The sequence below is a fragment of the Lichenostomus cassidix genome, chromosome 1 (assembly GCF_008360975.1).
Source record: "Lichenostomus cassidix isolate B80296 chromosome 1, HeHo_3.0, whole genome shotgun sequence".
Taxonomy (NCBI): Eukaryota; Metazoa; Chordata; class Aves; order Passeriformes; family Meliphagidae; genus Lichenostomus; species Lichenostomus cassidix.
Window position 1 is genome coordinate 111315262 of NC_139479.1, and position 10529 is coordinate 111325790.

The window sequence follows — 10529 nt, forward strand, 5'->3', positions numbered from 1 at the left end:
AAAACTGCAAAGAGTCCTAGGTTGCTTAGTATTAGTTTCCACGTGGTAATTAAAAAGATGACTGCTAAAAATTCCGACTTTTAAATAAATATTTATATATAAATAGATATATACACTAGTTACCCTGTTTGCCATATAGACCCTTATGATTACTGCTGGCCTCCTGCATAATCTAGATTATGAAATTTCACCAAAGGGAGACCTGTGTTAAACCTTTAACACATGACAAAAATGTAAGAATTTTGGTTGAAAACCAATAAACAATGGAAAATCGACCACATTTGTAAATAAAACTTTTCCATGCAAACTGCTACAAAATTCACTACTTATTAGGCTTACTATTCTGATTTTTCAAGCCTCATCTCTCAACTATGGGATAAACCTTCAGATTATAAAGGTTTTGGGTTCAAATAACCTCTTCAAATCACAGGTCTACTATAGCCAAGCACTTAGCTCTGATTTCCCTTCCAGTTATATTCCTTGAGGCAGAGTCAAACTTTAACGTAGTAATTTCAAAACTAAATGCAACTGAGCTACTTCATTTTATTCTGCGAGGGAGGTTTTCCAGACATCAAATTGTTCTGGAGCTCTTTTTCAGAGCCCTTTTTAGTTTGCCAACATCTTTTTCACGATAAATCATGGACACCAAAACTGGGCTCAGTACTCTAGCAACCAAAGAATCCACAGAATCCATGTGTTTTGTTGTTTATACACCCGACAATCATATTTTTTCTCTGAGCCACCACTTTGGCAGCTCACATTGAACTGACTGTCAACCATGGCAACTTAGTTTGTTTCCAATGCCATCTACATGGTGATTTCCATACTTTTCACCCTAATCATCTGCAAACTTCACATGCCACAGTTTTGTCCTCTTTTAAATTATCTGTGAAGATATTAAATTGATTCAAAACCACAGAGTTTTCATTTTCTTCAAATGGATCAAATAGAAAATTATTTACTACATCTGTTCTTTTTTATAGTTGTCTGTATGTTGAGTTTTAGCCTGCTGCTATTACACTTGCAAATATTTTAAGTAGAGCATCAGTGCCAAGTCTTAAGCATCTAAGGATGATATTTCAGCAGTTTGTCAAGTGAAGCTGTAATCTCATAAACAAAACTGAGCTTGACAATTCCCATCTTTCAGTGATGTTAGAATCAATACCATCTTTATTAACTTCTCATGTCTCCTGGGAGCCTTGGTAAATCAATTTTTCTCTCCTTCCCCTTTAATCCAACTAAAATGCAATATACTTTAAAGGGAAACACCTTCCTCTAGGCACTTACATCCCACTTGTGAAACTACTCGTGTGCTGTGCAGCCAGGAGAACTATCAGAACTTCATCTAAAAAGTCAATTTTTTAAGAGTCAAACTTCCAGCATATACCTTGAGCAATATGAACAAAGGCACAGTAACCATTTGTTAAATTAATCAAAAGTATTGCTGTAAAGCTCAGTGGCAACAAGACATGAGGAAATCAACTGAATAAAAAAAATTGCCTTGTGCATCAAGTGACAGCTAAAATATGTTAGTATTTAACAGAAAATAAAAATTCTAGCATTTTAACAGAAAAAAACCCCAATAAATTAAATTAATCAAAACCTCTTTCCCTCCACCCAAACCCACAATGTTGCCCTTTTTGAAGAGCTTTGAAATGAAAGATTTCCAGTGAACTTCTCAGCAAGATTCCCAAGGCTTCTTGGGAACCCAAATGGCAGCAAGCAGGGACAAAGTCTGCCTCTAGTCTCTGGCAAGGCTGTTGGGACTTGTCTTAAAGACAGAGGGAGAATTTTGCACAGAAGTTTGAATGTGAAGTTTCTGGCTGCTGCTTCCATGCTTAAGCTCAGGCCACACACACAGGGGAGGAGAATTGACATTAAGACAAATGGAAATTATAAAAACAAGCTATTGAGTTTGGAATTAGAGGGTCAAAGGAAAACAAAGCTGCTATTTCATTTAAAACAAATAAAGAAGGGAAGTGGAGGAAAAGGAAAAGAAAGCAGGGAAAGGTAAGGAAGGAGAAAATGGAGCCAGGAGGAGTAGAAGGCAGAAACTCAGGCAAAAGAAGTGTTACAATTGCTGATTAAGTGTTGAAATAGCACAAAATGTATTATATGGAATTAAACTACCCTCATTTCGAAACTGGTTTGATTACAGGCAGCAATAAGCAATTTAGATTGTTTTAACTGAAACAATTTTTCCTCTCAGACCTGTTTCTGCTGCTGATTTACATATTGCTCTTTGCTTGTGCAGCAAAGCTGCGCCAGCTTCACATTCTGCAATAGCAGTGTTGTGTTACGTGGTCTATATTAGCTACACAAAGTGTGTTAGTTTTAAATGAAGACTAAAATGAGCAACTAAAAATAGAATGGAAAATAAATTATGTTAGAAAAAGCGCAGAGAGGTCACATTTTACAATGAAAGTTTACATGAAAAAAATCCAAGAACCAAAGCATGTACCTTTAAGCTTAAGTGTAGAAGTAAGTGAAATAAATATGATGGGCCACAAGGAGCCTCACTAAATAACTTCATCTGTTTTGCATGTGAGGGAACTGAGCAGCCCTACAAAGGCTGGAGAAAGAAATAGAAATGTTTTGGAGCAGAGCTTACTCTGATATTGGGCAGTGCGATTATACCAGATTACATCAAGGTTTTTCTTCTGGCATCTGTCAGGCATAGTAACCAACACTGCTGGGGAATCTGCTCCCTATTTGCCAGTCTGATTGGTTAGATCGTTTTCAACATTTTTATGAAATAGATATGTTACTGTGCATTAACAACTGAACTTGGTATAGCATCAGAAAGAGATTTACAAACCATTCGCTAAGGTTAAACTTATGGAATTAATAGAGAACAGAACTGTTCTCAAATGCCATAAAAATAGGATATATTAAAAAAAAAATAATCCAGGGAAGCTTTAAAACAGCAGCAACTGTTGTCCTGATAAACAGAGCATACCAGAATTTCAAAAAGATGTCATTAAGAAAAAGCACCTGGGAAAAAACAAGCAAGAGAGACTGGTGCCACCAGTAAAATGCAGCGAGCTCTTCTAGTCAGGCTGGAGTAGAAAACTCTTGGTAGAGGTACAGAGCACTACTATTTCAACTCAAGAAAATACTCTCCAGAAATCCCATTTTTTACTCACGAAATATACATCAGGAAGCATCCCACAGACACTTTCTGAAGTTCCCTCTTGTTTTGAAGGCATGCATTTCCCATTCCAACCAAAATAAGCTTTATGGTTAAATTTGCAGCCTGCAACTGATGGTTAAAAAAGAAGTATGTTATCACTGCAATGCTCGCTGCCTTTGCTCTTCATGTGCTCACAAGAAATGCTACTTTTTACATTATTTTTCTAACACAAAGCTGTCTACAGGTGAAGTGCAGATCCACATGGTGTTCATATACTTAGCCCTCAAGACCTCCAAACTGTTTAATCAGATATACTGCCCTCAGTAAAATATTTTAGTAACTTTAGAAGCAGTAGAACACCCAGAAAAACAACATTCTATTTCAAAATAAGGCAAGTAATGAAATCACAATAACATAACACCATTAGAAACTATATCTCGTGTCTGAAAACTGACATGAGAAAGTCAAATGAATAAGGAAACCAACATGTCTGACCTTAAGTCTCCAAAAGTGATATTGCAAAGCCAGTTACAGTAGATAATAATTATATTAGAAAGATAATTAATATACCAGAAGAATTGAGTTATTACTATACCCTGAAAAGCCTAAGCAACAGTGCTCTGCTACTGTCTGCAAGTATAATTGTATGTACTAACTGAACTGTATGAAATCCAAAAGCCCCTCAGAAATTAAAAGCAGTAGCTGGGTTTCCACCCTTTTAAGGTACAATAATTAGAAATACAATCCCCACAGCAACATGTTTCGGAATCTTAATTTTTTTCCACCTGTGATCTTTTGTTCACTAGAGGAGAAGACTGAGGAGTTTTCATCTTTGCAAAACTGTTCCTTAAAACCACAGACTTGTAGCTGTTTTGGAAATATTTTTGCATTAACTCTGGCACTTATGCCAACAACTGGAAAAGGAGACAACGCTGTTAACATTTAAAATAGTGGAAAAAATGTTGCTTTGTTTCTTGCAAGGAGCACTTCTATTATAATTAAGACTCCAGTAACATTTCCTTCAGGAAATGTCTCTCACACACATGGCCAGCTGCTGGCCCTGCTCCTCCTGGTCTCAGTCCCATGAGACATCCAAGTTTGTGCCTCATTCTGATCAAGTAAGTATCCCCTCTAGAGTGCACAGAACTAGTTACCTGTTTAATTATGGGAAACCACTTTGGTACCCTGCTGAATCAGGGCCTTTCATATGAGTTTGAATTATCCTGCAATGAAAGCCATAACACACAAATCTCAGAAGCAAAAAGAAAGAAACCCCAAATTAACAAACATACAGAAAATTTTCATAATGAATCTTACTTTTAGGCAAGACTAATTTGAATTCTTCTATAGGGTTGGAGTATTCCCCTTGTTGGTTCCACAAACTATCATCCCTCATGCACATTCACAAATAAGCCAAATTTTAACAACACAAAGAATCCTGCTCTGGCTTTTGAAAGAAAAAGGTTCTTTATTAGAAAGCAGAGACTGATTTTTCCAGCAGACAATGGATTTCTTCAAAGATGTCAATGGTATCTGAATCAAACTCAGCCAGGAGGCAGTAATTTCAGAAGAACTAAGTTTGAAATGTATTACTCCCTCTTCCATCAATTTCCAGAAGTCCCTCAAATGCACAGTTTTTACAACTACAAAAACACATGTTCTTTGTAAACAGGAACAATGATTGGCAGTCCCAAAGGAAGAAAAAGACTCTCTAATCTCTCCTCAGGCAGAATAAACAAAGTTCTTCATCTCTGAAAGCTCTCAGTTAGAAACTAATGGATGAATGGAACAACAATCTCAGCCTGAAAAAACCCCGACAAACAAATCAGCCCCCCAAAGCCTTCTAAAACCAGACAAAAGGTTGCTCTTCCCTATTTGATGTCTCTGGTACACTTCAGCAATACTTCAGACAAAATATCCTGACAAACCAAACTTGCGCTGGTAGTTCTGTGACCAGCCAACAGCACTTGGAGGGAAAAAGAGATGTCTGAAATGAACCTGCTAAATACCATATGGAATAACTAATAAAAAGCAATAGTTTACAGGATATTTTGATGGTACCTCAGTAAAAAGCGTCACACCTCTGTGAAAGGTCACATTTATTCACAAAAGAACAACTGCTCAGCCACAGAAGGTGCATATTGTCGAAAGAATCGACAGTGAGTTGACTTACAGCGTAAAAGCTGTGTCTTCATCCAGATGGACTAAAGATACATGTACCAAAAAAAAAACCCCAAAAACCAAATCAGACTCCTATTAGAATAGTGAAAATGCAGTTGGGTTTTGTCACCCTGGGGATTTAGATTGCTCCAGGACAAAGACTGTGGTAACCAATAACCAATTGTGTATTATTGAAAACAGCAAATAGTGCAGCACAGCATAATGACTGCCTTTGATGGAAGTTAGTGATAAAGACCTGGGATGAAGAGCACTGAAGCAATTCAAAGGAGCCCCAACTCTGGAGAACACACTTAGGCAGCAGGCAAGCACTGGGTGGGAGATGCTTTCCATTTGGCTACATTTTATGTAAAAGCCAAGTAAACTCTTAAAAGCATGTGCTGTGCTTTTTGCTGCCACAAAACTTGCAACTAATCCACATGGCTTATTTTTTCCACAAGCAAGCAAGCCTCCAGCGAGTCTCATGTTCATCAGAGCTACAAACTGCTGTAAGGGCAAGTTATTAACATAAGCTCTTCGTCAAATGAGGTCCTCAGAAGAGTCTAAGACACTGATTAATAAACTATGCCATTCCCCCCATCCCCTTCCTCTATTCAAAACCAGGGTCACGGTAGGTTTGAGTTTTGGTTCTTGTGTTTTTTACAGGTAAATCTGAACACAGTGTCTGGAGCAAGAGGGCAGCTCTGCAGCTGGGGGAAGGAAAGCTGGCAGCTTCCAGCCACCCACCATTGCCTAATTTGCGGGAGCAGATGGAGAATGACTTTTGGACAGACACAGGCTCCTTTCTGCATGCTTTTAAAACTTAGGGACCATCATGTTCTGCACAGGCATCAAGTGTGATGCGTGTCTCCAGAGGTCAGCAGGCACACAGAGTGTATGTGGTGTGCTGCTCCCTCTCCTGCCCTCTTTACTTAGGTCTTCTGCTCTTTTGAAACCCATCAAATACCTCCACACAAAACTTTCTCTCTACCTACTCCAAACTTGGTCTGGTTCCAACGTATATCCTACTGATAACCTGCAGGGGAAGCCATGCCGGTGCACACATTTCTCAGAGCCCTTCACAAAAGCTCAATTCCCCGCCTCGCCCACGCACTGCACACCTTCCCAACAAACACCAGAGCAGCCTCGCTGCCCCCTCCGCGCACACCCCTTTGTTCAGCCATCCATTCTGCTCTCGCTAAACAAACACGCCGAGCAAACCTGCGGCACTGATCCCAGCCCGGCGCTCCTAATGTATGCAATTACGCTAATCTGGGAAGAAGGCTGCCAGTGGAAACCAAATACGAGAACGTCAGCATTCCTGACGAGCGTGCCACGCTGCAGCCCAGCACAACAAGGAAAAGCTCCTTACCATACCAAATGGGAGCTGGGATGGCGAGGGCTCTCGCTTGCCTCCTCTCCAGGAAGGAGTCACAGCTCCCACCCTGCAGCTAAGCTCCTCAGGAGTTCAACAGCGAGGCCAGAAGGCCAGAGCCTTTTCATATCTGCGTGGACTATCCCAGCTTCCGAATGAAGACAAGGCTCTTGGCTGCAGGAAATGAAACCGTGATCGAGATAAAGATTAGGCTCCAGCCTCAAGTTAAGTGGAGTAGGTCTGCCCTGAGTGCTACCTACAGATAGGGCATTTAGCGCACAAACCACTGAAGTGGCATCACTCCTCTCCTTACCGAGGTGACCGCTAGGCTTTTTGATTTATCCCAAGCCACAGCTGTAGGGAGCTGGCCAGGTGTCACCCGATGAAACCTCTCCTATTGCCTCTCCATGTCCCCAGTCAGATCCAAACCTTCTCCTTCTTCCATTGCTTAACCACCCTGCCAGACAAAATAGCCACGATATTCCAGCAATTGTAAAGATATCCTTGATCCAGCAGCCTTGCTCCCAGTTTCTTTTTCTCAGGAAATAAAAAAGCAGTGTTTTCTGCTCATGAATGACCAGTGGATCCTTGGTGGTGTACTGGCATGTCAAATACTTACAGTAAAACAAAACTCACAAAGTTAAAAATCCTCATGGTGCATTTACAAGACCATATAAGATGGTCAGTGTAAGACAGCAATAGCCTCTTCTATTTTCTATGATTGCTGGGAATATACAATGCAAGATCCTCAAGCTTTCCACTGGAAGAACTACTGCCATAGCCACTGTCCACGATTAAACTGTATTTACTCTGTCACTTTAAACACAAAGCTGTGCACTATCAGGAGTGACTCAGATTAAAACCAACATGTTAAAAGCAAAAAATAAATACTACACCCGAGGAAGTAAGGCCTAGACAACTAACACCTTTTCACCACAAAAAAATGCTCATTAACTTGGGCCAACAACAAAGCTGCCTGAGAAACTGAAGGAAACTTATCTGTGCTTCTTTCCTACTTACAGAAAGAAATCAGCCACCAGAAAAAAAAAAAAAAGAAAAAAGGAAGAGGAAAAAATACACAAGAAGTTTCCAAACCTTTTCATCTTGTAAAGTCTGCCTGCACTAAAAAAATTATTAATAACCAAGTTTCCATAAACCACAAATTTTGCATCGAGACTTAAACACATCAGTAATATTTATGTTGCATTAACGCCTAATTTACACCAGCCCAAAAGAAAACTTTCGGTGTGAAAACTGAAAGGCGGAAACAAACACCCAAACCCCTCCAAGCCGTCGGAGAGCTCCCCGCCGTGCCCTGCCCTCAGTCCCCAGGGAAGGCGCTGCGAGCCGGGGCACACCGCGGCGCAGGAGAAGCCCCGGGCTGGGCTATTCCCAGCAAGCGCAGGTTCCACGGGGAATCTGCCGAGCCTGGCGGTGCCGGGGCTGCTGGACCCACCTCGCAGGGAAGCCCCGAGTCCCTCCGCCCCAGCGCCCGGCAAGAGCCGTGCCCGCTCCGCAGCGCTGCCCCGGGACAGCCCGGCAGCCCTGGCCATCGACGGCAGCAGCTGTCAGCCCGCACCCACCGCCGTCCCCAGCTCCTCCGGCCGAGCCGCCGCCCCGCCCGGGGCCGCCGCTGTCCCCGGAGCCGCCCCCGGGACGCCCGGGCTCCCCGCGGCGAACGCTCGCTTCCTCCCGCCGCCTCGCCACCCACCGCTGTCGCAACGCGGCCGGGGCTCCGCTCAGCCCCGCGCCCTCCCGTGCCTCGCGGTGTCCCCTCGTGTCCCCCGGCCGCGCAGGTGGCATCGCGCCGCTCCCGTGCCCATGCCCCGGGTACCTGTTCGCCGCCCCCTCGCCGGCTGGGCTCCTGGAGAAGAAGCGAGAGAAAGTGCTGTGCCAGGAGGGGCCGGCCCGCCGCCGGCTGCTCCCGCCGGACATCCCCGGCACCGGACGGGACGGGACGGGACGGGAGACGCCGCCAGCAGCCGCCCGGCACCGAGTCCCCGCGGCGGCGGGAGGCGGCGGCGGCAAACGCGTCCCCCCGCCCCGGGGAGGAGCCGCCGCTCCCGCCCCTGCCCTGCTGCCGGCGGGGCGGGCAGGCAGAGCCGCTCGGCAGGCGGGGGCTGCTCGGTGCCGCGGGAGCGGGGGGAGGCTGGGGCAGCAGCTGGAGGTGCGTGAGCCCCATCCGCGCCCCGGCAGGCGGGGAGAGCCCGGCTTCTGCCTCCCGCCCTGCCGAGCGCCCGGGGCCGCGGGAGGGAGGGAAGCGATGGCCGCCGAGGGGAGGTTCCGCCGCACGCTGCCCGCCGCCCCCGCGCCTGGAGGGTGGCGCGTTGTGTTTGCTTTGGGTTTGTTGTTTCTTTAAGTTAATGGGTCATAATTGGCGTGAACAAAGAGAAAAGATCAGAGGTGGAAAAAAAAAAACCCTCTGTAAGAAAAAGAATAGGCAGCCTTGAGAACTTACACTCCTGACTGACTGCGAACGCCAGCGCCAGCGTAGTGCTTTGTACCTCGGGCCAGCTCTGAGATCCGCCACTCGTTTGTCCATGCAAAGCCGGGAACTGGCTTCGCGCTGTCCCGGGCACCGTCTGGCTGCCACAACAGCTGTGCCTGCTGCCCAGCGCTGCAAACATTCGCATCCAATAAAGGTACTTAGCAGCAGCTGCTGGGGCTTCATCACTCGCCTCTCTCTGTCACCTGGGGGTGAGTTCAGACCACTCCTGCTGATGAAAAGTGGCTTGGAGGAAAGGAGCTCTCCTGCCTTTGAAAAAGTCTATTTCCTAGAAAGGAGTTTGGTTTTAGGTTTTTCCTTTGGTTTTGGCCTTTTTAATACCAAACCCTTTATTTTTCTCACTGCAAGAGTTGTGGACACCCTTGAGTTAACATCAAACTGTACCGACAGATAACCTTGCCATTGCACACTGAGAAATACAATCCTCCTTTTATGGATCGAGGTGATGCACAAAACCTTAATGATTCACTGTGTGAGTTCTTGGTGAAACAGTCTAATCCTGATACTAGGAGTTTAAATACAGAACCACACTTCCTCATCCTTGTGACCATCTCTGATGTTTTTTGTGACTGCCTACACCTTAGACCTTTCTACCAGCTCCTTTTTGCTTTGTGCCCTCTCACAGAATTGTGGAATGATTGAGGTTGGAAGGGAGCTTAGGAAGCCACCTGGTCCAACCCCCTGCTTAACCAGGACCACCTGGAGTAGATTGCCCAGGACTGGGTCCTGATGGCTTTTGAAAACCTCCAAGGTCTGTCTGGGTAACCTATGCCAGTGATCACCTCTATTCTGTAAGGATTTTTCTGTTTGTTCACTTTTATCCATACCCAAACCTCTTTCTTTACCACTGTGTCACAGTGACAGGCAGATAGGAAGCTAGTACTCTACACCCATCTGCAGAGCAGCACCAATAAAACAGCCAGAAAAAACCCTACTGTCTGCTTTTCTGTCCACTTTTTCCTACCTCAGCAATGAAGAAATCTTTAAGAAATGTGCAAACAGCCCTGCTTCATACTGTCCAAGTCTCATACAGCTTTGATGTGGATTTTAAGAACATAGACACAGCTGGATATTGGATGTGCACTTAAATTTTGAACCAGAGTTGGGACTAGCTGATTGTATCCCAGGTTACAAAAAGTAGCTTTCTCATGGAATAATTACCAGTCACAAACCTTATTCGGGTGACCAGCACTTAGAACACAAGGTTCTGTCCAGTTTTCAGTGCCCAGGCAAGGAGCAGACAATTCTCTCAGTGATACAGATTCCCTAAGCTTTGCACAAAATCATGAAATGTTTAATTCCAGGACAGTATACACGAAAACAAGGAACCACATTTTTAGAGCACCTATACATAGCTG

At 44.4% G+C, this 10529-nt stretch overlaps 1 protein-coding gene across 1 annotated transcript in view; it reads right to left on the reverse strand.

The window, feature by feature from the left end:
* CRYBG3 (crystallin beta-gamma domain containing 3) overlaps positions 1-8701 on the reverse strand; it is an 80751-nt gene extending 72050 nt beyond the window's left edge. Inside the window, exon 1 of the mRNA XM_085076360.1 lies at positions 8500-8701. Coding sequence (XP_084932486.1) covers positions 8500-8600 — 101 coding nt within the window. The 5' untranslated portion in view covers positions 8601-8701. The remainder of the gene's footprint in view (positions 1-8499) is intronic.
* Positions 8702-10529: the final 1828 nt, after the last annotated feature.